The sequence below is a fragment of the Pagrus pagrus genome (genome assembly GCF_965226575.1).
Source record: "Pagrus pagrus genome assembly, chromosome: 6".
NCBI lineage: Eukaryota > Metazoa > Chordata > Actinopteri > Spariformes > Sparidae > Pagrus > Pagrus pagrus.
Genome location: NC_140190.1, coordinates 14,764,484 through 14,792,483, shown reverse-complemented (window position 1 = coordinate 14,792,483; position 28,000 = coordinate 14,764,484). Strand labels below are relative to the sequence as shown.

At 41.4% G+C, this 28,000-nt stretch overlaps 2 protein-coding genes across 5 annotated transcripts; one reads left to right on the top strand and one right to left on the bottom strand.

The window, feature by feature from the left end:
• Positions 1–13: 13 nt before the first annotated feature.
• Positions 14–1,589, top strand: LOC311259073 (small ribosomal subunit protein eS27-like). The gene is made up of 4 exons (XM_084355928.1): positions 14–164; positions 610–718; positions 824–934; positions 1,051–1,589. Exons 1-4 carry the CDS (start codon positions 159–161, stop codon positions 1,077–1,079), a joined length of 255 nt encoding a protein of 84 aa, XP_084212054.1. The 5' UTR covers positions 14–158; the 3' UTR covers positions 1,080–1,589.
• Positions 1,421–26,489, bottom strand: tpm4a (tropomyosin 4a). 4 transcript variants are annotated; one of them, XM_084355924.1, is made up of 9 exons: positions 26,182–26,487; positions 23,586–23,711; positions 7,505–7,638; positions 7,276–7,393; positions 6,970–7,040; positions 6,723–6,798; positions 5,584–5,646; positions 4,559–4,628; positions 1,421–3,034 (listed from the first exon to the last, which is right to left on the bottom strand). In XM_084355924.1, the coding sequence occupies exons 1-9, from the start codon at positions 26,293–26,295 to the stop codon at positions 2,952–2,954; spliced, it is 855 nt and encodes a 284-aa protein (XP_084212050.1). In that variant the 5' UTR covers positions 26,296–26,487; the 3' UTR covers positions 1,421–2,951. The 4 variants fall into 4 exon arrangements, with proteins under 4 accessions (XP_084212050.1, XP_084212052.1, XP_084212051.1 ...); XM_084355925.1 differs by lacking the exon at positions 1,421–3,034 and adding an exon at positions 3,600–3,809 and having other exon boundaries at positions 26,182–26,489; XM_084355926.1 differs by lacking the exons at positions 23,586–23,711; positions 26,182–26,487 and adding an exon at positions 17,022–17,610.
• Positions 26,490–28,000: the final 1,511 nt, after the last annotated feature.

Below are 28,000 nucleotides of genomic sequence, written 5' to 3'. Positions count from 1 at the left end.
CTCGGTCTCTTCCGGTGCTGTAAACGTTGTTCAGCACACCAACAACAACCACAGCTGACTCTGTTGAGTGTTGAGAGGGTCGCACTTGAACCTTTACATCGCACTTATTTCATCGAGTTTGCATTGGACGAAAAAACACCTGCGAGATCTGAGCAAAAATGCCTGTAAGTAAAAAATATTTGTATTGCTTTATATATTTCTTTCTGGTTTGACACTTTAGATTATTTAAGAGTTCATATTGGCAGAAAGCTGCTCCAGTACAGGTATCAATTGATGAACATAACACTATTTTGAAACAGAATGAGAAAGATGTATTAATCAATTTATACATGGGTTGTACGGCGTGAATATGTCTAAATGTGTTAACAAATCAGTATCTGTAGTCAGTGTACAGGTGTAGCTGTCAGGAGTGATGCCTGGGCTTGCCTGGACATGTCTGTGTATTTACTGTGTAGCAGTTTATTCATCAGACTGTAGGGGGCACTAGAGCACAACCAAAATATTAAACTCGTATTCATTATATAAGTGAAACAATATTAAAGACACAAAACGTTGATTTGATTCTTTGAAATGATCAATGTTAAAATCAGGCTCTGATCTCAATTACAGTTGGCTAACGACATGATGAACCCCAGTTTGTCCAAGGAGAGGACAAGACACAAGAAGAAGAGGCTGGTACAAAGTCCCAACTCCTACTTCATGGATGTTAAATGCGTAGGTGAGGACCGCGCCTCACATCTCATTTCACCCACTGATGATATGATGTTTTCATTAGACTGATTGTGTATCCTCATTCCCATTTATCTTAAATTCCTCCTCCCAGGCTGCTACAGGATCACCACCATCTTCAGCCATGCTCAGACAGTGGTACCCTGCTCAGGCTGCTCTTTAATCCTCTGTCAACCACGAGGGGGCAAATGCAGACTAACTGCAGGTGAGAAAAATGGCATAAGACAGGTATTTTGTAAATACAGACACCCGAAAGTTGATCCTTCTTGCTGTTTTGCTTGCTTTTTTGAGGAGATGTAATGTGTGTTTCCTTCCCTCTAGGTTGTGCCTTCAGAAGAAAATATACCTGAACAGAAATCTGCCATGACACCCAAGAAAAGCGGCATCATGGACCGTGGATAAATGAGTCCGAGCCTCACACTCAATGATCTGAAATGTGGCAAATCCTCAGTGGAGATATCACCTCCATCTGTACAATATCTGGATGATGTGGAGTGAAATGTCATCCTCCCTGTGGGGTTTCTTAGGACAGAGCAGGAGAGAAGCTCAGGATTAACTGAAATCATACATAGACGTTCACATTTAACTATGTATATCAGATTGATATGATGAAGCACTTCAGTAGTTTTGACTACTTCTATTGACCAAGTAAAACATGTTTTGTAATTTTGCACAAAAAGTCCATGAGTCATGATTTCTGTAAAACATTTATTAGGTTGACATAGAGGGGGGCGGGTGGTGGTGAATAAAATATTTCAGAATGGTCTCGATCACGTGTGAGGCGCTTTTCACGGCCCTGGCATGAGATGAACCCACGAGAACCGTCACAAAACAAAAAAATAAAACAAATTAAGAATTTATTGTCTGCGTTATGTGTGTTCTTTGGTCTTGAGAGTTCCCCTGGCAAAAATAAGTGGTGTAAATTAAACAAAAAAAAAAAAAAGCAATACAATTTCTCACATACCTAACATTATTCTACTATATACAATAAGTATCCATGGTTGATAAAACTTGACTGAGCTTCCAGTGGTTTAGGCCTTAGCTCGCTCATGTAATACAATATAGTGTAAATCTAGTTAATATTGGCTACAGTATGGCATAATGTTTGCAGCGATGGAGAATGTGTCAACGGTCAGGTCGCACTTAAAGGAAGGTGGCACAGCTTGTATGGGCCTCAGGATGATTAGTATTTTAAAAATCTTTTTATTTAAATGTAAAGAGTCTTTAGAGTAACTGAGCAGGATGTGCCTCGACTTGTCTATCAATGAAACCTTTCTATAAAGTCACCTGCCCATTTGACCATCACGCTGTTGAAACACAAACAGGATAGGACAGAAAAGATACTGCTACTACATTAAGAGGATACTGCTGAGACAGGCACACATTGTGTCCGTTAACTTGTAGCCTCTTACTAAAGGTGCAATATGTAAGAATTGGCCACCTGCCGAAACAGGAAGCAGCAGCGAAACCACTGACTACTGCTCACTATACTCTTTTCTCTAGCTATCTATGGCTGTATCTACTAGCTGTAGTTAGCTCAGTTAGCCGTGCAGCTAGTGGCCCTAAGCTGACACGAGTCACCACAATGGGGTAGTCTTGGTGTTACACTGCTGGAAAACAAAACTTGGGTTTCATCAACTTCAATTTTTCAATGTTTTAAACAAAAATTCGCACATAGATTTTACATATTGCACCTTTAATGTGGTATAGCACGATCTGAAAAACAAAACCGTTGACTAACGTTACATCACCACCGGGTGGCACTTCAGAGCCACATAAATGTAGCCAGAGCGAAACCAAACACCATCTGTAGCATATGAACTAAAATATTCATGTATGTGCGCGAAAAAAGTTAAAATTGAGCCAGTTTAAGTGGTTCAGTGACCAAATCTGAGGTTTCTTTGGGTATTGAATGCCAGTTCTTTCTAAGTAAGTGGTCAAAAATCATTTCTGGGGAGATTTTGTGTAATCACAGCTGGAGATTAAAAAAAAGAAGCGATGGGTCAAAATGACTTTCCATCTTAAAAAAAAAAAAAAAACATAAAATAAGTTGTGCCTTAGAAAAAAAAAACAAAAAAACAAAACAAAACATCAAGGGACAAGCATTAAGTTAATCCCCCCTTCACAAGGGAATACAGATTTTACAGCTGAAAGTGTGGAATGTGGACATTGAAGGAATGTTGCATGACAATCTCATCCTCTCCAGTTTCCTCTCGGTGTGTTTATAAGCTGTTCAGTTCCTGCAGGGTCTGGTCCAGGACTTGATGCATGCCCAGGTTCTCTTCTTTGGCATGTGATAATTTTTCTGGAGAGAGGATGAAAAGAGACACGGTGAAGTCTCAAACATCAGCAAATAATACTGCTCGTGTGGGGCCGATATATTCTCCTTCACAGGTTCGTCAAACAGCACGGAGCAGTTTTACTGAGCAGATGTTTTGCATGTGACTGTTTTGGTTAAATAGTGCATCATGCAAAAAAGTCAACCACACCGCTGTGTCCTTTCAAGCATAAACGCTGACTGTTATCTCTGTCTGAAGACTGTTAGTAGATTACACTGTGGACTTTTTAGAGGGCATGTGTGCACCACTGTTGGGTCATTCAAGTGTGTTCATATCTCTACTTATTGACACATGTGAGTATATAATATCAGAGACCACTGAAAATAAGTTAGATGTACAACCAAAATAGTGTTTTAAAGGGTCAAAGGGGTCAAACTGCATTAATGCACACCAAAACCGGAGTAACTCTCACCTTGTCTCACATAAACTTGCTGTAAATTAACATCCAAATTTCACAAGAGCAGACTGTTTATGCAATCACAAAAATGTTTTACTACTATACCAAGAACAGAGAGACAGAAAGCTGTGAAGTAGGAAAGAAAAAGATTTTTAATTAATACTTTTCTGCATAGTAAGAAGAGCGGAAGGCACATGTGATCCACAGAGAGAAGATGGAGAAGACAGATAACAGGAGAAGTGAGAGGCAGAGAGAGCGCATCTACAGAGATGTCATGTCATTGAGGGCATGGTCCAGCTCCTCACTAATGGCCTTGTACTTCAGCTTCTGAGCATACAATTCATCTGGAGGTCATAAGGCCGACAGGAAGTGCAGGCAGGTGTCAGGGACAGCGGCGACACAAACAAGCCAAAAGCAGGATGAGAATGAGAGACAGATGGAGGCAAAGAGCAGAGGGAGGAAGGAGAAGACAAAAAAAATAGGTCAGGCTTTTTAAAGATGCAGAAATGCTTGGAAGAAAGAATGATGCATATCTAATCTCGCTTACAGCTCTCAAGCTGAGTAAGCTAAGAGCATTTAAGCTTGTTCTGAATGTCTCATAAAACTGTACCAATAACTCTAACTGACTATAAAGTCAGCTGCCTGTGGTTCGACAGCTAAATAATCCTGACCTAAAAACATCTGAGCACATTCTGTCCTCTTTGCAGCACGGTTGTCCTTCAGAAACAAGGGCCTTTTATTAGCTTGTAGGTAAGGAGTTTCCATACATTTGGCAGGGGAAACTCTTTCTTTTCCACAGAAAACATTTCCTGTGTGCTGAAATAGGACACTCCTTCTGGGATCTAAGTCAAGCACAATGTAATTGTGCATGTGTGCATTAACATGGATTAGGATTAGAGTTTGCCCCCAATCTACAGGAAACTCCACTTAAATATCTGGCAATTGTGGTTCATCAACAAACATGTTTCCTGCATCTTCAGGTCCCAGATGACTGGTTGTTCATTTAAAGCCAGTCGCTCACTGAATTGCCTTTTGCCTGCATATTGCAAAGTAGTGCAAACATTATGGTGTGTGAGTGGTACTGATCTCATACCTTCCAGGTCATCAATGGACTTTTCCAGTTTGGCCACTGTCCTCTCTGCAAACTCTGCACGGGTTTCAGCCTGACAGAAACATGACCACAGTAAGACACATGCTATGAAGTTCATAAAAATGACATGTTTTACATTTTGGTTTTCAGGTTCACATTTTAAGATAAAATCATTAATTTAGAAGCAAAAGTAACTCATGTTAAAGTTGCTCTGTGGAGTTTTCTTGTAAACAAACAATGAGTCCGTTCACATTCTGTCATTCTCACCAAAACACCTTGTGTTCATCCTCGAGGCCTGACAAACGTGTTGAAAGCATTTCTCTCCTTATCAAACACTAGATTAGACTGCAATGTTCACATACAAGTGCATCCTCATGCTCGTGCACACTATCAAACAAAATGAAACCCTATCATAACATCTAGGGACGTACATTTTATGCAGTTTCTTTAATTGACAGTTGGCTGCCTTGATAATGGATTATTGATTAATCATTTAGAATAAATGAAATATGTCGGACATTTTCCATTAGATCATCTGGACATGATCTATGTTCGATACAAATTTAGAGAAGGCTACATTAGGACTTAAAAGAACAGAAAAAATAAACAAGTCACTTGAATGATGAACTAAATACACAAATAATGACGGACTTATTTTAAATTGCGGTGCTTCCGTCTATTGCTATTCATCAACTGGCTCAACAAAATCCAACCCATATTGATACAACCAAAATGTAATAATATCTATTCGTAGTCAATGTCCTTTTTGTCTTGTTTTTTAAATTACAAATTACTTATATTTCCATTAAAAACATTTTCCCATACCAGTATTCTGTATTTTATTTTGATATATTTGACCATCAGGTGTAACAAGATATTTTTTTATGTTCAAAAAAGAGAAAAGAGAGAGCAAACAGGAAATGACATATGTCCCTAGCCGGACCTAGACTGTGATGCCCCTCTTAGTGTATAGTAATGTCATCAGAGGGGATCCGACTGCTGTCGGATCACTAGAATCAGGATCTCACCTCCTTCAGTTTGTCGGTCAGAACTTTGATCTCCTCCTCGTACTTGTCTTCTTTTTCTGAGTACTGTTGACGGAGACACAGAGAAATAACATTACATAATCAGTGGCAGAAATACAGACATGTTTACACACGGTTTCACCTACAAATGAAAACACATTGTGTGAACACACACACACTCTATTTAACCAAGGATCATAACTGCACCACTCCTCCTGAAGACGGATTTGTGAGAGTAGATAGTGTAACAAAAGGGCTGAGCTGTGATGTCAACTGTGGCAGGCCTGACTGAACAAAGCAAAGGCATGTGTTGCTGAAGGAGAGCGGTCATGTGGTGAGCCTGGCATGCCGTCAAACTGTCTGTGCCTGGAGAGGAATGTGATGTAGCAAAAAAGGAGAATGTATTACAGGTCTCTACTGGCTGGCTGTTTACGCACACTGAAACACCATTAACCCCCCCAAAAACCAGCATCAGTGGCTAATTTGTCATGTGGTGGATAAGTTATTGCGCAAACATGTATTTGAACAAAAGAGTTCAGGTCTTGCACTCTTGATGCGTTCAGGTTTTCGTCTTAACAACCTGTGGGCTAGATAAATGGTTGCGTTCTCAGTAGGGCCTGATGATACACAATTATAATGGAGGTAGTATGAAACAATACTTTGGTGATGTGGTATCCCTCCCTTCTCACTTAAATTACTGTCCACTGAGCCATGAGAGCAGCCCAAATGATAGGATAGAGGGGAGTGAAGATGAGCATGTGCTGGGTGCCAGACCTGGTGTTCAGTTTTTACTCTTGTTTATATTTAAGTTGTGTATTTATGAAGGCAACTTCACAAACCATCAGCCAATGTCGAACCAATATGGTTAGAACGTATGGTTTTACGTTCGCCTTAAGCGAGGCTAAAACTGTGTCAGAGTCAGTGAATGCCTCCTGACATAGTAAACAAGTGGTTTCTACTCACAGCTTGAGGCTAGCCTGACACAATGCTCCTTTTGAACATTACTGGTTTAAAATAAAAGAAGCAAAATTGTTCCTGCGTGGAAAAAGTCCTCAGGAAGCCAAAACAAGAAGTATTATTTATATAAATGAGAGTCCAGTCATTGCCATGCACATCACGCAATTGCTCCATGACGCTCTCACCTTCTCAGACTGGGCTTCTAAGGACTTCAGGTTGTTGGTCACATTTTTCAGCTCCTCCTCCAGGTCACTGGCTTTACTGTGGAGAGAGAGGGACATATGCTTGGTTCAGATGCTAAAGCAACAGCAGTGATTAACGATTGACTTTCAGTAAACGGCCTCAGACAGTAATCGTACCATCAAAATCAATAATCATTGCATCCCTACTATGTGTGTATATGTGCTTGTGTTTGTGCGTCTGTGTGTTTACCATTCTGAGAGCTCGGCCCTCTCCTCAGCTCTCTCCAGCTCTCCCTCCAGGATCACCAGCTTACGGGCAACCTAGAGTGAAAAACATGAAAGTTTTAGGGGGAAAATGTTTTGACTTGAAGCACAGCAGCGTCCAAAAGACAAGAGTAGGTCAGATTAATGATTAAAAATGCCTGAACAGTGGAGTGCATGCCGATGTAGAGGTCCCGTATTGTTTTGAAAGTCAGATACACAGCCTGTATTCAGAAACTGCCTGTATTCATATTATGCTTCTCTAAAGAAGCATAATATGGGATGTCAGTCTCACCTCCTCGTATTTACGGTCGGCCTCCTCTGCGATGTGTTTGGCCTCCTTCAGCTGCATCTCCTGAATCTCCATCTTCTCCTCATCCTTCATCGCTCGGTTCTCAATCACCTTCATCCCTCTGAATGGACAGGACAGAGTGTGTGATGATGAATAAGCCTTTAAATTACGATGTGAAAGCCAGGTGTAACAATATCAAGGTTTAATCTTGTTTAATGTGACTTAATCTGACCTCTCGCTCTCATCTGCGGCCTTCTCAGCCTCCTCCAGTTTCTGCAGTGCTGTGGCCAGCCTCTCCTGGGCTCGGTCCAACTCCTCCTCCACCAGCTGGATCCTACGGTTCAGAGCTGCTACATCGCCCTCCGCCTGTTAGGGAAGAAACAAAGAAATTCAGTCATTCATTCAACTTTAAATCATCCAAGCTGGTCTCCCCTTCCCCTCTGTTACCCACCGTAAAACAGGTAGAGAAGGACAAGGCACAAAGAGGGCAGCGAGGGCAGTCAACGTTTTTTTTTATATGTAATGTGTTAGGTTTGTAAGACAGGGATTACAGCTTAGTTTCTAGGAATGTGTGTGCTGTACTGTCCAGTCTCGCCTTTCCCTGACCACTGCCACTACGAGGAGGTTTAAAATCATGATTTAGTCATCAGCCTCCGTTTGAGGTGTTGAAGTTCTTCATCAAAATGGCAAGAACAGATTATCATACCTGCACATATTCTTAATAATTTCTTCTACATTGAGGTATATGCCATTTTTAATACTATCAACCTTGTAACAGAATAAAAACGTTTCCATGTAATACAGATGTTTTTCACCATCTCCTTCTTGCATGCTGTGAGTGGGCGATAGTTTATGTGTATCCTTGTATGTAGAAAGACATACACAAAAACCAAACTTCAGCGTTATTACTGCATTGTGTAAAACAGCAACTTCAGTCTTTGCAGAGGAACTGTGCATCTTCTTTTGAATGGTGTTACCGGTGGATCGAGGCAGCCATGTTGGGAAAGAGGCAGCCACACAAACATTGGCAGCGATGCTTCTAACGGACTCTCGTTCGGAAAATACCTCTGATAAATATGCTTTAAAACAATAAACTGAAAAATCACCATGGAGCCATGACTACAGGGAGATGTTCTGCGTAGTCTTTTATTAAGCCAGTGCAAATTCTCATGAATCCTCAAAAATAAGTCTCTCAAACACATTCAGGTCCATTCTGTACTATGAGCAAGTGAGATACTGTTATCTGATCTTCACTCTCTCTGGGGTCGCTCACGTTTAACAAATCAATAGTTGAGTCTTGCTGATGAATAATAAGTGAAATGGAGACAGCTGGAGGTCCTCGGAGGATCTTGTACAGGAGTGGGGCCTACCTGTAACAAACACAACTACCTACAGCTGATTCTGGCTGTAATCCTTTTAATATCTGAAGCTCGCAGGACTTTAGTTTTGAATGAAACGTTCACAAAAACTCAATTTCCGGTGACTGTGAATGCAGAACTGGGCCAAGTAGGGTGGACAAATGGGCTTCTTCTCATCTGCCCTTGGTAAACAAAGGCAGAAAGAGGGGAAAAAAAGCAAACAGACAACTATACAGGCATTTCCTTTCTGTTGGCTGGGGAGTTTATCCAACCACCACCTCCTGGGGAGATGCTTTCAAACTGAAAACCAGCCTGTTTTCATTCAAAGTTAACACAAAGAGACTGTCCACTGTTAAAATGTACGTTTACAACCGGGCAGGTCAAACAGCTCTTCATAACTGCACATTTGAACCGTTACAATGCTGAACTATTCATTCAAAACCGACGTCCTCGCACAAGTTCACCCCCTGTTCCCAAAACGAAGCAGCTGGGGGATTTCTTAGACAAACAGACATTATTCTGCTCTCGGTCGCAGGGCAGCAGTTAGTAGGTCAGTGACTCATTAGCTAGTCATTCAGTCCAGAAGTCAGTCTGCCAGTCAGATCAACAGTCAAAGTGTCTGCACCTAAAGTTTACAGCTAGGTGAGTCATTCTGCTGCACATTTGGTGAGATAAAAATCATTCAAAAGGATCAGCAATGGCTAGGAAAAGGTAACACTGCAGAGAGGAGAGCAGAGAGCTCAATGGAGAAGAGTTATGAAGTCTTTTTGTGGTGAGAATAAATAGACCACGTCCAGTGTGTTCTTCCATTCTGTCATAGACTCAATATTTCAGGAAATGAAAGCATGGTTTCCTGCTCGCTGGCAGCTGGCTGCAGACCTCTATTTTAATTTTTCAGATTTTCTCCCTCTCATCTCCATGTCATCTTAGACTGCTGACTAGCCACTCAGTCTTTCCACCTCTCTTTCTCTCTCTCTCTCTTTCTCTTCCTCCCTTGCTTCTTTCTCGTCCTCTCCCAGGCCCTGCCCTACTGCACCCAGAGAGGCCGCCGATATGAGACAGGAAATGTCTGCCGAACTAGCGTTGACACGTCTTGATAGAGGAAAACCTAACCCAATGAGAAATGAACGAAAGACATAAAATCGGTCGGAACATCTTGAATCCTCATCAGCAGCGTCCTCCGCACAGGTCTGCCTCTGTCGACACTACATCTGGCTGTTGAGAAACGTCGGGCAGACTTAAACTGGAGCCTGAAATAACAGATATTGTTACTTCCTGAGTGGAGCAATGTGCTGTGAAGAACACCGTGTGCACACTAACAAAAATGCTATTCATGAGCTGCAGGTCAGCTACGCTGTGTGCTGGCACATCCGATGCCGTAATGCACTTCCAACCGTACACTCCCGCAAACATGCAAACAATCGCTCTCTTTCTGTCAGTCTCTGCCGCTCTAAAACAAACATAATTACCAGGTAGCAACCGGCTACTCTCCTGCCCAGCTGAATGTTTGTTGTCAAGCAACGCACAAACACAAAAACCAAAATCTGAGCTGACACCACTATGGCGGTGCGTACATCTACGCTCGCTGTCAAATGCGTGCAACCTGTCGTGTTATCTGTCATCAGATTTTCACAATCAAGGGTGAAGGGGAATCCCCTTATAGACAGTGACAGCCTTGTGTCAAGTAAAACAGCTTATGGGTGTGCAGCACATACTCTCATGCCTCCAATTCACTCAGCCATGACCAGAGAAGAGAAGAGCTTTTCCTGTAAATCCTGGAGGCCCTGTTGAAAATACTCTCTGCAGCTGAAGAAAATCATTTAGCAACACAGCTCTTGAACAGTATTGAGAAGTTAAGCACAAGAACAAACCCAAATGTGAGAGCAATGTTAAGTTAAAGGTCACAAGAACTGAGAAGTCTAACAACAAACCTTTACTACAAGAATAGATACCAACTACTATACAAATGAGGATCTCGAAAAAAAAAAGAGACAGGAAGTCAGCTGCCCAACATCCTTTCATTTCCTCCCTTTGATTGTTCTTTCTTCAGGGCTGGTATCTGGCCTTGCCTCTTCCTTTAGCACCCACTTTACATTCTTCGGCTGCCAGGCCCTTATATGGTAAAACAAACTATGGAGAATGTTTGTGGCTGAGTATCAGGAAGATTGTGGCAGCGAGCACAAAGATACTGGAGGACAAGTAGCTGCCCTGTTATCAAGCTAGCTTAATATGTACCACCAGTGCTTTCTAAGAGTTGAGTGGTGTTTCAGTTACTGCTGGTTGCTTGAGAATAGCAGCAAGAAGGAGATTCTTAAAGGAATAGCTTGCAGAGAGTTAGATGAGAAGCACAGTACCACTCCCATGTTTGTAAAGCTAGCAGCCAGTTAGCTTAGCTTAGCACAAAGACTGGAAACGAGGGGAAACAGCTAGCCTGGCTGTGTCCAAAAGTAACAAGTGCAGTGACGACAAGGGCCCTTTCCAAACAAATCAGATATAATGTGTTAAAAAGTGAGTTTTAGAGGTGCTGGTATGCTGATTTTTACTTCATGGACAGAACTAGGCTAGCAGTTTCCCTCGGTGTCCAGTCTACCAGCTGCCTGTAACTTCATATTTAGTGCACATACATGAAAGTGGCATTAATCTCCTCATCTAAATCTCAATAAGAAAGTATTAAGTGTATTTTTCCAAAATGTCAAACTATTCCTTTAACTGACAGTGCTGCCGGTTAGCTTAGCTTAGCACACAGACTTGAAACAGGGAGAAATAGCTGGCGTGGCTCTGTCTAAAAGTCACTATATCCACCTACCAGCACCTCTAAAGCTCACAAATCAACTTGTTATATCTTGTTTTGTTTAATCCATACAAAAACCACGCTAGAAAAACAACACTGTGGTTTTAAAGCGGTTATGCGTTGGATTATTCTTGGCTGGGTGCAGTCTCCTCCCAGGGTCAATTGCACAGTGACGACAAGAACCAACAAAACCACAATGTGTCATTTTTACACTTTGTTTTTTCAAAGGCTAGCTGTTTCCCCTTGTTTCCTGTCTTTATGCTAAGCTAAGCTAACCAGCTTCTGGCCAGAGCTTTTAAAAACCTTGTGCAGACATGTGAGTGGTATCAATGTTCTCATCTCAAGCTCAGCAAGAAGGCAGTAAGCATAGAAAACATCCACCTCCCTGTCACTGGTTGATTAAATAATATCCATTGGCCTCGACTTGGTAAACAGTCTCCAGCCTGACCTGAGGATACAGCACAGTTCTTCAGGGACCGACTTGAGATATACCTGAGTGTATTACATGTATTAGAGACAGGATCAAGGACAAGTGAAAGAGAAAATCTAATTATTGGCTGATTCCAGGGCAGTGGGCTAATGAGCTGCACAATGCTGTTGGGTTTCAGGGGAAGTTATTCCTGACTCTACTGCACGCTACTCTCAATGTGCATGTGTTGCTGTGCAAGTGTGTAATCTTTTCCCATATAAAGATCTGTCATGCAAAGACAGCTACATACAGTATAAGGCAGCCTGCCATGAGGTATGATATGTAAAAGATGGTCATAAAACTTGCAAACAAGCATCACAGCGAGCTCTCTCCGTGCAAAATGTAATTTGTCGCCATTTTTTCCGACAGTATTTACGTAGACTTTCACACAGACCTTGAGCTTGTCTTTTGTTCAAGCTGACAAGAGGTTCATTGTAAAATGCCCTTCAGGAATCCATGAAATACACTGGGAAGCAAACTATTTAGCAGACTTTACATGACTCAGACAGTTTTCTTTCCTGGTTTTGTTGGAAGTTAAATAATGTTAATGACAGTCTTTGGAAATAGCATGGTACTTAAATGGTGTGGTCTCTGAACAGATAAAGGTCAGGTGATTTAACTATAAACAATCCCTGCTGCAGTTTACTCCAGCAATAAAACCATTTATGTGGTCCTTCATTTCTACTCTGCAGTCCCAGCACTGTCACATTAACAAATGCTGAACTTGCATGCATCCATACAGGAAAAGACCGGCTCCATGTGGATTTGATATGATCCAAAAACTGCTTTATGCTATAAATTCTACATAATATACTATAATTTCCACTTTCTAAATGCTTCTTAATAACATCACAGCAAATCTAGCTTTGTTAGCACAGATTGTGCAAATATATTTTACTCCTTGCAACCTTGGCCTACATAATCACCTCAGCCACAAGCCACTAACATGGGAGTATTCCCAAGAATGCCAACACCGCCAAAACGTATCAACATGTGGCAGTTATATTTGGAAAGTTGAGCTATTCCCAGGGAGAAATTCCAACAAAAACAGTCAAACCAGGAAGTAATTCTTTCCACTGAATCTGCAGGAGACCGCTGGAGGCCTCCAGACCTTGAAACCCACTGACCACAGCCAGCAGCAAACAGACGTCACCTCTGGCCCATGAGCTGAGGGAAGTTGTACTTAAGAGGCACAGAATTTCTAAACAACTTCCTTCGATTAGGTTTCAGCATGACATGCAAGTGGCTTAAAATGAGAACAGTTGTCACGTATGTAAAAACAAGGGTCTAGCAAATCCAGTGTAAATGTTATTATGGTACGGTAGACACAGACAACTCTATATATAGAGCCAGACAGTTTGAGATCAATAGCTGACCCCCACTGCCATAACATCAAGTGAACTGCCAGGAGCTGATGTGGATATTTAAGTTGTTTTTAAGTATTTAAATTATAACTTAGGTTGGACACTACATTAATTTGTGTAAAAACATTTTTTTTTAAAACTAAGTCAACCACAAACACTAATCTTCCTGTTGATCAGGGCAGGAGCTCAGGGACAGGAAGTGTTGGGAGTAGAAGCACAGGAAGTGCTGGACCAGAGTCGGCAGACGACATCCTGGGAGGGGCAGCCGAGGGGGGTGGGTGAAGGAGGGGCGGCCTGCTTCCCAACATTGATACCTCGGTGGAAGTTCGAGTCCCGCTTCCGTTTTTATCTGGTCTTACATACAGATCGGTATGCCACAACTGTATTTCTGCACGCTTTGTGGGAGGACACCAATTATCACCATGGCAACCGTGTGCTGTCTGATGACAACATGACTGTGCTGAACAAACTCTTTAACCGAAAGAAGGGAATGCATTGCCCTTTTCATATTATCTTCTGTTGTTGTTTATGATATCTAATTGTTTTGTAATCAACAAAGTCTCAGAAGTGAAACAGCGAACATCAACGATGATCATTTTTGCCAGACTCTCAACTTTGAACCTTCAACCAATAAACAAGTATGACCGCTGTGAACCACTATGAAGATAAACCAGCCCATTGAGAATAATGGCCGCACATAAAACACATCCAAGTGAGTTAAGGAGCGTTTCACGACTATGTCACATCTCTGTAATCTAACGGAGCCTTAAAGCATTATTGAGCAGTTGAGTCACGTCTCCAGAGGCGTCAACACCGCACTAGAAATAACACGAAGCAATTACTCTCATTTTTCAGTGAGAGATGTGGCCAAGTGTGTTTTTCTGATGCCTCCACATTTTCAAACAATGATTCACTACCCGAGCACACGCAGCAAGGTTCCTGTTTTGATCTCCCCGTGCTCCGAAGAAGGAGTTTTTGTGCCAACGAATAACTCCAGGTTGCCCTAATTATTCACATGTGGGACCACACCAACCCTGCCACACAAACGCACCGCCCTGTTTGGTGTAGGCTGACCGAGATGAAATGGAAGGACTTCTTCCAAAATGTTATAAAGCCACTCTGCAGGTAAAGGGCAATTTCACCCCTATTGATCATTTACAGGCTGTAGACCTGCAACAACGAGTGGGCAACTATTTTGGCCATCAATACATCATTTCAGTAATTTTTCAAGCAAAAATGACAAACATTTGTTGGGTCCATGTATTTAAATACGAAGTTATCATTCATCGTTGAGGGTCTTGTACTTAAATATGTTTTCTCTGCTTTATAATTATATTACAATGTGTTATACACAATGTGTTAATTTTATAAACTGCTCATAACTACAGGGGATTACAGTAAAGTGTTGCCGTTTGAGTCATTACCTATAAAATACACATTTCAATTTGTCAGCCAAGTTCTCAAAGTGCATGTCATCCTTTAAAAAAGTTAATGTTTCACAACAAACTCTACAACTGTGTCACTACGTTTGGCTCTCGACTGTACTCATGTGACAGGAAACACAAGGTAGCCTCATTTAAACTCATAAATCAACAGCTGGTGCGTCCGAAGAGATAAAGAAAGCAAACTAATATTCACTGTACCCACTTGCTTGGAATTTTGTGTAAGCTTGCAGGTTGGACTATACAACCATGTATGGGCTGTGTAATCAGTGAAGGAGGGCAGAAGACACCCACCAAACAATCACAGCACCACTGTAAGTAACAGTGAGGTCAACGTGCTTCATGTGTTCCAGTCACGTCGTGACAAACACAACGATGACGAATTCTTTTAAAAGTTCCTATCAGAACGATTACCCACAAAGCTGAACAAACGCCCAATTGTCAAATTAAAAAGGTGCCCCGTTACCTAATAGGCAGTCTGTAACAAAGGGGTAAGTCCTACAGCAGGCCAGCTCCTTTCATCATCCCAGCTCCCATATCTTTACAGCCACTCCTTCCCCTCCCACTCTCCTTCAATCTCTCCACTTGTCCTGTCATTAACCAGCTCCTATGCAAAGGATATAGCACCGTATGTCATAAAGCAGCACGTGAAACAAGTCAAGACTGTTACCTAACTTTTTATTCTCCAACCTCTATCGTTTTTTCTGCATGAAGCTACAAAACCCCGGATGTGGGCAGAGTCAGGAGAGTCGGGGCAGGTGACAGAGTTGGGAAAAGTCAGAAAAAAAGAATCAGATGAGTCACTTTCATCACATCAGCGTCAAGTCTGAGAAACCACAACTTGTGCAACTTCAACGATGACTGCAGCCAAAGTTGGGTAACTGCTGCTCATACTGTACGTTAGAATGTAAACCTGTTGAAAATAAAGCTGCGAATAACCATTTCTTTCATTATCAATTAAACTACTGATTCACAGTTTGATATATAGAGAGTACATTTACTTAAGTACAGTTTTGAGGTACTTGTAGTTTCCCTTAAGTATTTCCATTTTCTGCTACATTATACTTCTACTCCACTACATTTCTGAGGCAAATAATGTACTTTTCACTCCACTAGATTTATTTGATAACTTTAGTTACTTGTTACTTTGCAGATTACATGTTGCATCGGAGCAAAGTAGCACATTTTTAGATTAATTTGCTTTTTTAGCAATCAGATTTTTTTTTTTAAAAACACTGAATCTGATAATCAGTTGACCCATTAACAGTTTATATGTAAATGTAAATAAATGTTTTATTTACTTTTGATACTTAAGTTCATTTATTATCAGAAACTTTCAGACTTTTATTCGTTAGGATGACTTTCACTTTTACCAAAGTGATAATCTAACCACTACTACTACTTCTACTTTCACTCAAGTATGACTTTTGGGTGCTTTTTACAACATCAAATGTCAACATGAGTCACAATCGAACTCTTCCAGGGTCTTGTTTTGTCAGAAAACTGATCAAAACCCAAATATACTTAGTTTTTTATCATGTCAGACTAAGAAAAGCAGAACACATTTGCATTTTGGCAGCTGGAACTAGTGTTTTAAAGACACACTGAGGATCAAAATCGTTTATAATGAATTTAATGTCGACTGACTAATCGATTAAGCCAATAACGGCTTCAGCTTTTGCTAAAAATGGCACATTTTTCCGACTATTCCACTGAAGCCTTTAATAACAGAGTAGGGATACTCTTAAGCCGATGCCCTTTATTTTCCTATCATCAGTGGAGGCTGGCTGGTATGGTGGTTAGGCGTCCATCCAGACAGCTGCTGCTTGGCACACATCCACCCTGCTGAAGTGTCACTGAGCAAGACATTAAGAGTGTGACACACACACACACACACACCATCCCCTTCATCGAAATGTGTCCAGCTCTGAAAGCTGCTAATGAACAAGCAGTCAAAACTTATAATTAACACGATTTGTGTGAATATTTAAGGAGTAATCTGATCAGAGTGGTGGATGAATTCAGCCTCAGTGCTGTCTACGTGGTCTACATTATTCACAGTAGTTTCACAGCGGCCTGTAAGTCAGACTGCACTGCGCATGCGCCCAGACCTGCAGGAATCCAAACTTTTTTCATTGAGGACCAACGCCTTGCATTGTGGCACCATCACGCCCGCGAATGAATCAATGACATGCGCTCGTTGCACTTTATTAAAGCCCGAGACGTGAAATACGGAGAAGTTAAACACGGTGTCGTCAGCGGGACAGTGTGAAAGCAGAGCAGAGGCAGGTTAGAAGACGCAGAAAGAGGATTTGGTTGTCTCACTTTCTCTCGGAGCTCCCGTTCACTGTCCAGCTGTCTCTGTAGGACCTGAGCCCGGTCCTCTGCGTCGTCGGCCTGCTGCTGCAAACACTGGATCTTCCTCTTCACAGCATCCAGAGAGTTCACACCTGCCATTATTCACTGATTTGTTACTCAATTTAAAGACTACACGTGGAGGGAGGGGAACAACCACACCGTTAAGACTAAATCTGGGCTGTGCAAGAAAAACAGAAAAGTAGGCTGAGTGTCCTTGTTTGGTCTATTCGGATTAAAAATAACAATAAGAGGATAAAAAAAAGAGCCTGATCGTCGATTTGAAGGTGAAATAATGAACGTCCCGTCCGGAGCCGAAGTCTCTGGAATGTAAAGAAGTCGTTCAAGTGCAACAACAAAAAAAGTTAGGAAAAAACCCAGGAAGTAACAGCGTCCAGGTGTTCTCCAAGTGTTTCTTCAGGTGTGCAGGAATGATAAGCTCACGAGCGGTGATAGAAAGTCGTCCTCAGGAATGTAGCAGTGTTTGGTCCGCGGGAGGAGGATTTAGAAACGGTGCGCGGCGAGGAGAGCGGAGAGCGGCAGACTGTGCAGCCGGAGGAGGAGAGAGATGATTGGGACGATGAGGTCAGAGAGGGCGGGGCGTGCGGCGTGTGTGTGTGTGTGTGTGTGTGTGTGTGTGTGTGTGTGTGTGTGTGTGTGTGTGTGTGTGTGTGTGTGTGCGTGCGTGTAAAAGCTGATCCCTGTGACTGATGTGATCACTGCTACGAGACGTTCAGAAGAAAAAGGAAAAGTCAGGATGAGTTACTTTCCAGTTGGTGTAAAGGCGCAGTCCCCCGACTTTAGATGTCACACACAAACTTCCCACCACTACAAACTTGACTTGACTAGAGCTTAAACATGACAACATGATAAATGACGTACGCCTGAATGTTGAAGCAGCTTCCAACATTTCATTGAAAGCTTTATCAGCATCGCTCCTACAGTGACCTTATGAAGCAGATAGCATATCACCCGTGCACATGTGTTTCCTCTGCCGCTTACATTCATTCAGTCATGGAGGAACAAAGAGCTTGCATTAAAAATAAATATGACACTTAAAATAATACAGTATGTATGATGGTTCCACAGTATGGATTGGATATGGAAGTTCCTAACCTGTAGTTCATGCACAATTTAGGGTAAGATTGGCTTTTGTAGCCTGATTGTAGTGAGATGAGAAGTAATATTTATTATTCAATAGCTCTAATCAGATTTGTTGTGTTAAAATCTGGTGGAGCTGTATTGCAAATTGTGTTGTGTTGCTATTTATCGGCTATAATTTCATTATCTGCCGATAACCGATAATATACACTACTCAAAAGCAGTTTGGGATATTTTAGTGTTTCACTTCATTGATATTCTGTGACATATATGAATTTTTATTTTGTGTTTTGTGAATATTTTTGGTGACTTTGATTACATATCCATGCACATGCATATATGCACCCATTTCCCAATATCCCTCACTCATTTTGAGTAGTGTACATTTCCTATGATTGGATCGACGATTTATCGGTCCGATGTATATTTTGCATCCCGAATAATATATACTAATTTATACAATTAAACTTAAGTAATGCTTAACTCTGTTTTTTCAGTCCTGTTCCTGTCCTGCCTGTTTTAGTTGTTTCACTGCTCCAACACACCTGATTCAAATGAAGGGGCCTTTATCAGGCTTCAGCAGAGAAACATCTTGAACATGCAGGGCAGGGGGTCCACCAGGAACTGGACTGAAAAAAGACTTAAGACAGATATGGTGATGTATCATTAGATGATTGTCATTGTATTGATTGTTGCAGAATAGCTGTATCGTGATGCTGCTGTCATCGCGGGCAATGTATTAAGAGTTACTGTGTGATTCCAACTTGAAATACACGAATTAAGTAACTTTCAGTGAAAAACAAAACTGAAATCCAATTAACTTGACGAGTCATGCATTAGTTATTACTTATGAGCTATAATTGTTACAGATGATTAAAAAGAGTTCTGAGCAGTGAATTTCGTCGCTGGTATTGAATCAGTACTCTGTGTCTCCAAATACCCTGAGTAAGGGTGTCAGAATCGCTAAGAGGAAGGGAAAAGTTGGATCGGTGCACCCCTGCCTGAGGGGTCGCAATATGTCGCTACAAACATTTTTTCTGGGAAAATACTGGAGATCACAGACTCAAATAGCCATAGAAATGAAACAGTCTCAAACAGGGACGTCACTTCCTGGTTGAAGCTCACAGATAGCATCACTTTGGCCATAAAGAGTCATTGATAAGATAAAACACATTGTGTAGAATTTGACCAATATATCAGACAATATTAGCTTGTATGGATGTGTATTGGCTTACATGTCAGTCGAGAAATTGCACAACAGAAATTCTTGCTCAATTTAAGGAATCCGTTTAGAAATTGCACGCAAATATCAGCTGATATATTGCTCATGTTGTTGTTTTTGAAATCTCAAATATCAACATTCAAGCTGACCACAAAAATCCAGCACCGGTCATGCTGTAACATCTTTTGATGATGCATCATCATGTCACATGACGCTTACATTCAGTGACAGATTAAAACCAACGTTCATGACTGCACCATGTAACTACAGTTCACGGTACATTTTTTCAGGCTATTTTTCAAAATAAAGTTCTGTGTTTCTCTGTCTCTCTATGCCTTTATATCAGGAAGACATGTTGAAGAGTTATTATTGATCAAAATCTTTTTCTTTTAATCTCCAAATGAGCAGAAGAAACATATATCAACTCATAATGATATGATATATATATATATATATATATATATATATATATATATATATATATATATATATATATATATATATATATCCTCAGCTGATGGCACTACTGATCCTGATCCTCCCAATTTACATTATTTTACTATCCAGCTATTTACAGACCTCCAGCCTCTCAAATCTGAACTTTTAACAGGACCGTCAAATATGCACCATGATTTCTGCTTTTGTCGTTTGTTATGAGTAAGCAAACAGACATCATCCAGCAGCTGCCTGCTCGTAGACGATGTTCATTGTGTGGGTGTAAATCAGATTTATGCCCCATCCTTCATGTTCCTCTGCCAGCCCTGCCTGTGTTTACCCTCTCAGTTTCCCATTCACACGCTTGACCTGTGAGCAAACACTTTGGCTGGACGAGCAGCTCGGTTCAGCTCTCAGCTCGGTTCAAGTTCAGCTGGAACTCAAGTCGAAGACGAATCAATCTCCCTCACAATCAGTCTCATCTGTTGATTGAGCCCATCTGTCTGATTTGCCCCTTGCACCGGAAAACCTGGAAGCATTGATTTCATTAGACACAGGAGTGTGGGGTTTTCTGTTTGCCTTAGCTGCATTCCTGACATACCAGAGCCCCCCTGCCTGCTCTCTGCTCTCTCTTTCCCCCACAGTCCAGCTCTCCCCTAAAACAGTAACTGCTGGTGCTGTGAACGCCGTTATTAATACCTGCATTAAGACAACACACTGCAGCCCTCTCTTCAGCTTCCTGCATCAGACCCCGTCTGGTTTCTTGAGCTGACAGTGAACTGTGATGACCTAAATATCTGTAATACCAATCGTGGGTGCAGGGACTACTTCTTTATGAATCACAACAGCTTTCCTGTTGGGGTCTTTGGCTCACTGTTCTGCTTCCCAGCCCCCTCCAGGTTCCCAATCTGGTCGTGTTCTGTGTGTGAATTCACATGTGTAATGACTTGACTGCTGCCTCTAATAAGAGACATGTGGACGGGAATTTATGGAGCTTCACCGGCTGGATATGTTGTTGTCAGTGTGCAGGATTAAACTGTAAATGTGGGACGGTAAACATCTACTTTTCATGTGCTACAGCAGACCCAGGAGTGGAATCCACACCTAGTCAATGCTCGAAGCACAACTTGAACCACCACTTTTTCCAGGGGCCCACTTGACCCACTTTACATGTGAGGCTTCTCAGAACTCTTCTCGGAGTTTATTTAATCACTGTGTGAGGATAATCCAGCGTGTCTCAGCCTCAGTCTCTGTGTCTGTATGTCAGACACTTCCCTTCTCTTTGTGTGTAGTACAACACTGCATTTCCTTGGGATATCCTCCACAAGGCTCAAACAATACCACATCTTGGTGGAAGCTGGGAGAGTTTTTGTTGTCATGACGCTTCTTTCCTGTGCAGTTTGCTCAGTAATCTCACTGGAATGATTCTTAGCTGTTGTTATCAAACTGGTATGCTCAGCATTTAAGCCTTATCTTGGCCATATTTGAGCCCCTACTAAGGTCTAAGTTGAGATATGAGTTCCTCTTTCTTCCTCTCTGGAGTTAACACACGCTGTGCACACATGCACTAAATACTAGAGGAACCACCAGTGACAGATATACAGCACTGTGGTTTGCGGTCTTTCCAATAATCTTGCATATGATCTTTTTTCCCAGATTGCAGCCGATTAGCCACGGGACAAGTGACTGTTCTGATGTTCTGCTTGATTTACTGATATCAGCTATCACAAAAATATCTTCAATGGTTACTTATGGCCTGATATAGAGGACACAGTCATCGCGTTACAGAGGTGGTTCCCAAACTTTTTCTGCGGGGCCTTGTAAAAAAAACAATATCTTCAAACAACCCCCACCCACCCACACACACACACACACACACACACACACATCTTTTGCTTGCAAACTCCTACTGAGTTTATTTTAATCATTGTCTACAACTTCGGTGTGACATCTCACTGAAATAAATAAAGATAAGTAATTGAATCCTGCATTTGAACGTTTAACAGTAACAGTAGTTAGTCAAGTTAGTAGTAGTTTAAGTTAAGTAGTTTTATTTTGAAGACATCGACAGGCTCGTCTTTGTGCTCAGGATGCATAGTCACCAAGTGGCATCTTAACTTGTTCTGCATAATACTGACACACAACACACTGTGGTCTGTCTTCATTACCCACAACGTACTAGCGAAGCCGAGGGTGAGATATACTGTGGTTCTCACTTTTTCAATTGCAGGCATCAAATTCAAGTGTATATATATAAAAAAAAACATACAAAATACCAAAGTATTATTACCAAAGTATTTTGTATGGTGGAGGTAGCTGCGCACATTTAGATAAACTGCCTCAAGTGATGTCAGGCAGAAAACATCAAGTTTGAAAATGAAAACATCTTGAAGTTTGGAGTTAGAAAGAAGTGAGCATACCAGACCTCTGCTTACCGCTGCTCATCTGAGCTTGAGGCTACATTAACCGCTGCTAGCCTGAATCTGTGAGTAAACTGTCAGTGGTCAAGTTGCATTGTGGGTAATGTAGACGCCAGAAGGAACACATGGACTATAAAAGATAATACCTCTGGTTGCGCTGCATAAATGTGAATCATTTTTTAAACAGTCTCACAGTGTCGGGGAAATGCATGATAAATCGGTGGATTACTTTATAGAGTTAAAGTATAAAGGTATTATAAGATTAAGGGACTTGACGTATCAAAAGTGAATTCACTAGTTTGACATAAAAATAGACTGTGATTATTATTCTATTATGTATTGATTAATGTGTAAGTGGCATTTAGCTGGTGGAGTTCTAGCTCATTATCACATGTTTTAAATTAGATAAACTTGATTTACAAGGTAAAATCAAGTAACTAGTAACTTGCATAATTATCTCCTTCTAAAATGCCGTGACATAAGCGTATAAAAACACTTAAGTGAAGTACAAGTACCGCAAAATTGTACTAATAAAGTAAAGTATTTGAGATGAAAGTTGTGCCTGAGGTCCCAATCATATGACATAACACATGTCACAAGACTTCCATAATTTTGTCACATTGTTGTCATTATAGCAAAGTCACTGTGCACACCGCTGGAGCTGTCACATTGTACATTTACATAAATATATAAGCTTTATGGTCCCTTAGAGACACTTGATTGTATGTCAGAACTGTAAGATAAAACCCAAACTAGACAGTAACGTTATCGTTGCATTATCAATGTAGTTAACTTGGATGATGATGAACAAATGGAGCAACTTGTCTGTTGACCTTTGCTGCTCTGGTTGGCTGCTTTAGAGGACCTGGGTGGGTGAGTGTGTGCGTGAGTGTTTGGGTGAGTGAGGAGGTTACAGTTTATCCATGTGTTCATCTTTCAGGACTGGCTGCACAGGAATGTAACAGTCTCTGAAGTGCTCCAAACCATTCACTGTGGATCAAAGTAAACCCACAGCTGGTGCTGGCTTAGAGACAGTCCAGCTGTGGAATAATTGGCTCTAGTTGTCAGCAGTGCCATTGTAACGTGAGTCTGCATCAAAGGCGGAAAAAGCAAGTAATTAATGACAAGAGCAGGAGCCTCTTGTCAATATGCAAAGTCTTACCAAGGATTCACTGGGAGACAGAGCTGCATCATTTTTACTGTGTAGGAATGGCGGGTTTATTTCACATTTTCACATAAGTGAAGTGAAACTCAGTTGACCCCAGATGTCCCTGTGTCTGTGTGTGTTTGTGTGTGTGTGTTTGTGTGTGTGTGTGTGTGCATGTGGACAGTATGAGTGTGTGACCCTTCACTCACGTCTGCGGCTTTCTTCTCGGACAGTTCCAGTTTCTCCTGAGCGTCTTTCAGGCCCTCAGAGAATTTGTCCAGTTCGTCCTCCGTCTGCTTCATCTTCTTCTGGAGGTCCATCAGCTCATCCTCCAGCTACAACAGGAGAGACAGTTAGTCCAGTTCACTATGCTGTCCCTGGTCAGTGTCTCGTCTTCTGTTTTTACTCAACCCTTTACTCACTTTTCCTCCACTATGGTATGAAAATGTCTTGTGCAGGACTGCCCTTGTTACTGCTCGCTTTTGTGGTCTGCTTTGTCCTGTTTTGTAGACTGAATCACAATCTTTGTTCACAATAACTTCCGGGTAGAAACCCCATGCATCACACACTAGCTTATATACAATTTAACTGACTTTTTTCATGATGTTATTTCAAAATGTATACATCTAAACTGTCAATAACGCTAGACTGAATGCCTAATTTACTTGTTGGGCCCGGACTAAAGAAAATGATAGTGGGAGTTTATCTTTAAACTAGCAGTTAGTCAGAGACATCGCTGTTGTGAAGATATCAAAGATGCAAGCAAAGCAACACGCATGATAACATCGGTAGAAATGTCAGATAGGTCGGACCATCGTGTTTGACTATATATCTTTTAAATTTACAGTTATGGATGAAAAGCAAAAAAAGTTTGCTGAAGACTTTATCATAACTACTAACTTTATCGTAAATTTAACTTTAGTCAGTAGTTATTTGTCTGGTAACAAACAATGAAATGCTTTATAAATCATTTATTTAAAGTATTATAAACATCAGTTGCAAATATAAATCATTTCATCATTTGTTAACAGTCAAATAACTTAAAGCAGACATATTATGCTCATTTTCAAGTTCATAATTTTATTTTGGGTTACTACTAGAATAGGTTTACATGCTTTAATGCTCAAGAAACACATCAGTTTTCTTATACTGTTCAGTGCAGCAGCACTTTATTCCCCCTCTGTCTGAAATGCTCTGTTTTAGCTCCTGTCTCTTTAAGGCCCCTCGTGTCTCCTCTGATTGGTCAGCTCACACATGCCTGAGCCAGCACCGCTAACAACAACCAAGCTGCTGTGCCATTCATTTTAAAGGGCCAAACAATTATGCAAATGTGTGACTTTGTAACATAGAGTGATGTCACAAAGTCACAGAATTAAAGGTGGGACTACTGACGAGGCGTTCAGGACCAGTGTTTTCTGGGGAAGAGTGGAGCCGAGGTGTTGGCTGATTTGGTCTAGTCTAATCGTGTTTATGATGTCACTGGGAACATTAAAATGGTTTACAATCAGTCTCTCATGACATGAACCCCAGTCTAATCCCCTCTCTCCCTAACCCACACACACACACAAGGTTAAATGTTAGATGCTCCTTCTAATCAGCGCTCCCCTCTGAGCCCATGAAGTACTTCTGATAATCCCTCTGAATTCCACATGGTCGTTCTCTTCTGGAGTCTAAAAATACAGCTGTTATCAGTGAAAACACACAGGCGCCTGGGACAACGGGCCTAATGTGTGCGTCTGTATGTGTGTATGTGTGTTCACTCTGGCATTTGTGTATCTATATGTATCTATTTGCATGCTCATAATGTGTGTGTGTGTGTGTGTGTGTGTGTGTGTGTGTGTGTGTGTGTGTGTGTGTGTGTGTGTGTGTGTGTGTGTGTGTGTGTGTTGTCTCTGTGTTGGATACACCTGTCAAACAGAGAGACAGATGCTCCATTAACTCTCTTCAAACTGGTTCAGGAGGGACTTACGCCTCTCCAAAGACTGATCCTGGGTGGTCTCATCACCTGAAGTGGCCATAACCACCATAGGATGGGGTGGGGGTTAGATTTTGCTTTAAGCCTCATTGTAAACAGCATTAACACTGAACAATTTGTTGCTACATCTGATTTTTGAAAAGCTGACATATACATTTTGGCACTTGTTCTTCCTTTAGGTGGTGAATTTTAGCCTGAATTGAAGTAATGACACAATTATTTTCCACAAAATGGTGACTACATAGTTTCGCGATCTTATCATCTCAGTGTTGCCTGGCCTTGTAAGGAGCGATGGGTGTTTGCGCTTCACATAATGTCACAAACATTTGTTGAATTTACCATCCAGTCTCTGAGCGATGACAAAAAACCTTTAAATATTTTCTAGCTGTTACAGGGCAAAGCAAAACAGTGAGTAATCTGTGAGTGATGTTGCATACATAACTGTGGAAAGTGTTTACAGACTAATGTCTTCAAGGTATGTCTGGTATGTATCAATGTTGTGATTAGCTTAAGAGCAAGATAAAGTGAAAGCCTTAAAGTAAAACCTTAAGTATGCCTTATGCTGGGTTTAAATTTCTTTCTCAAGCACAAACTTTTTTACACATAGGTTGTCTCCTATGATTGCAACTCATTAACCAAATAATAAACTGTTCCTCCAGGTGCCAAAGTGTCCCTTTGCTGTTTTTATCTGGTTTGTTGGAGAGTTCTTAATCTCTTTTATATTTATATTTTATTGACCTTTTTCATAACAAAAATCAAAAACAGTATTTCTTTTTGGCCCTCAAGACTCTGACACTATCTCTGTCATCATCCTCTCCGTCTGTCCCCACCTGCTTGCATTTGTCCTCTGCTGCCTTCTTGTCCGTCTCAGCCTGCTCCGCCCGGTCGATGGCGTTCTCCTTGTCCAGTTTCAGCATCTGCATCTTCTTCTTGATGGCCTCCATGGTGACTGCTTGGTTGGATTTCGATCCCTCTGAGATGTGAAAGTGCGGCTATGAAAGCTTGTTTTCGTTGAGATGCAGGAGATTGGGTCTTAAAGTGCAGTTCAGCAGAGAGCTGGAGTCCAACAGAGCTGTAGAGAGGTAGAGAAAGAGAGAGAGAGACAGAGAGAGAGAAAGTAGGAAGGAGACAGAAAGAGTTGTGGACAGAGATGGAGAGTTGAGCCCTATATGGGTAGTTATTAAAACGCCAACAGAACCTGCCTCCAGTCTCTGATCACCCTCCTCCTCCTCCCATGTTCTCACCCCTCCCTCCGTCGCTCTTTTCATCCTTTCCCTCCATCCTCTCCCTCTCCATCCATTGCTCCGTCACTCACCACTCTGCGTCCACTCCATCCTCACTCCCTGACTATCACTCTCTCAGACACACACACTCCACCCTATCAAACCAGCCATCCAAAGCCTGGCTTCTCCACTCCGCTCACTCACTCTTCAAATGTGGCTGATCTCCTTATTTGGGTTGTTGTGTTCTCAGAGAGATCAGACAGGAGGGAGAGAAGTGCAAGTCCTGCTTCCACATTTAACCTCCTGGCACACTACACCTCACACTCTGGACCTTAAAGAGTGTTTATATTAGAGTGAGAGTAAAATGCAATGTAAAGTAAGGGAGAGGTTGAGAGATAAAGAAGGGTAGAGAAAGAGAGAGAACGTTGCCATACTGTAATCACGCTGTCATAATATTTAGACGTTAAATCTGAAGGTGTTGCCCTGCCCGAGTCCACTGTTAAGTCAATTAAAAGGAGCCAAACAGAGGCCGTGATGTGGTGAAGGACAACATGCAAAGAGAGATAATTAGGGATTAAAGGAACTGAGTAATATTTTTTTTCAGGGATTAATTTGTATCACTTTGAGGTCGCGTCATGGTGCAACCTTTGCATCCTGCAAATTTGTGCCTCTATCATGATCTCACTGAGCTGTTTTGGTTTTATGACTATGTGATGTAATTCAGACTGCTCCTGTATGGTTATTCCACATGCCATTATCAGAGGGAGCATAACAAAAATATGGAGAAGTTGTGAAAAACCTTTCGAAATTTGAGCTCTGAATTGTGTGCACCTGGTATTTGAGTTTGGTGAGAGTGATGAAATCAGTGAACAATGGAGACCAGTGTCCATGGTTGTCTCAAAGATAGAGGGATATGTAGAAAGATGGAAGGGCCCTAAAGGAGAGCATCCATAGATATGAATGTATGCACTCAAAAACAATATATATATTGTTTAATTTATGTATTATGTATATATATTATATTTGGCGTCAGTAGGCTGGTATTCATTCACTCACTACCCACTATATAGTGAGTTTGCACATTGTAGTGCTGTCCGAAAGTAAAGTGAGATTTATTATACCCTATATAGTTAACTCAAAGTATCCCACAATGCATTACAAAAAAGCACCTGAGCAGTGTCTAAAAGTGTTTGTTCATTTGACCGATGACCTCATACAGTCCTTGGTCATGAGTAGGAAGTGGTGAATGAGCATATCATCCTTTAGCCATTGTGTTTAAGCTTTAACTTGGCAGCTGCACTTCACCAGCCCCACCAAGTTTAAGATAAAGGACATCATAGAAAAAGGATCGCTGGCAAACCAAAAGTAATTTGGAGAAATTCAACTATATGTAGCAGCTTTATGTAGCATCTGATGTAAACAACAG

Bases quoted from the DNA above. Each gene is read 5' to 3' on its own strand.
- tpm4a (XM_084355925.1), bottom strand. From the start codon at position 26,295: ATGGAGGCCATCAAGAAGAAGATGCAGATGCTGAAACTGGACAAGGAG. The intron at 7,639-23,585 runs GTGAGTGAAGGG...CTTCCCTAACAG, and splicing joins CCGAGAAGAAAGCCGCAGAC to GCGGAGGGCGATGTAGCAGC. The intron at 6,799-6,969 runs GTAAACACACAG...CTCTCTCCACAG, and splicing joins AGGGCCGAGCTCTCAGAATG to TAAAGCCAGTGACCTGGAGG.
- LOC311259073 (XM_084355928.1), top strand. The intron at 719-823 runs GTGAGGACCGCG...TCCTCCTCCCAG, and splicing joins CATGGATGTTAAATGCGTAG to GCTGCTACAGGATCACCACC. The intron at 935-1,050 runs GTGAGAAAAATG...CCTTCCCTCTAG, and splicing joins CAAATGCAGACTAACTGCAG to GTTGTGCCTTCAGAAGAAAA.